Source organism: Penaeus monodon, chromosome 33, assembly GCF_015228065.2.
Source record: "Penaeus monodon isolate SGIC_2016 chromosome 33, NSTDA_Pmon_1, whole genome shotgun sequence".
Classification (NCBI taxonomy): domain Eukaryota; kingdom Metazoa; phylum Arthropoda; class Malacostraca; order Decapoda; family Penaeidae; genus Penaeus; species Penaeus monodon.
Genome location: NC_051418.1, coordinates 23,544,635 through 23,545,477, shown reverse-complemented (window position 1 = coordinate 23,545,477; position 843 = coordinate 23,544,635). Strand labels below are relative to the sequence as shown.

Here is an 843-nt window from a genome sequence, read left to right as displayed (position 1 = left end):
GTTGAACTTAAACTTGTGTAATTGCAAAATCTGAGCTATACCTTTGAGCATTGCCACTTTCAGTCAGAGGTAAGGATTGTAAAGTGATGAACTTTTTTTTTGCATAGATACAGCAGATGGTTGATTGTAGGTAAATCTGTCTTTGATGGCATAACTTCCCTTTATGTATTTGCATGCTGATTATGTTTAATCCATCATTGTTTTACATTTATAAATGGTATTGCAGATGTTTTTAGACTACATATTTGGATTGTATGAATAATATGATTCATGTATTTTTTTTATTTATAACCAAAAAGAGTAATTTAGATTTTTTTACACAGGCAAGATGATCCGGCACGAAAGGATGGGAAGGGAAATTAAAGCTGCTGCTTGGCAATTTCCACTACTTGAGATAGACTCCAAAATCCAACCCATCACAAGAACCGTTCTTAGGGTTACACTAAACATCAATGCAGATTTCACGTAATAAAGAAGTTATGTTTGTTTAAAATAAAATGTTTATTGGAAGAGATGATAATGTTAATAATAATATAATATCAGCAAACTACCATATATGTAGTGTTTAAAATAGTTTGATACAAACATTTTGGATATATTGACAATAAAAAGTAAAAGTATAGCAATATTTTCAGGTTAACAAATTAAGATATTACATATAAAAAGAAACATAAGAATCAATTTGCATAAAAAATGGCATAGCATAAAAAAGGAAAAAGAAAAGAAAGGAAATACATACACCCATAACCTGTTGATGCAGGGAATGTGCATTGGTCCACGTATTTTTCTTTTTTTTCTTAACATATACCCTCCTCCTTAAATCTTAGGGGTAAAAGATTTCAT

The 843-nt window shown here is 29.9% G+C and overlaps 1 protein-coding gene across 1 annotated transcript in view; it reads left to right on the top strand.

Annotated features, from left to right (window-relative positions):
- The window catches only part of LOC119594306 (activating signal cointegrator 1 complex subunit 3-like), a 28,924-nt gene that overhangs the window by 17,220 nt on the left and 10,861 nt on the right, over positions 1 to 843 (top strand). Inside the window, exon 23 of the mRNA XM_037943365.1 lies at positions 324 to 465. Coding sequence (XP_037799293.1) covers positions 324 to 465 — 142 coding nt within the window. The remainder of the gene's footprint in view (positions 1 to 323; positions 466 to 843) is intronic.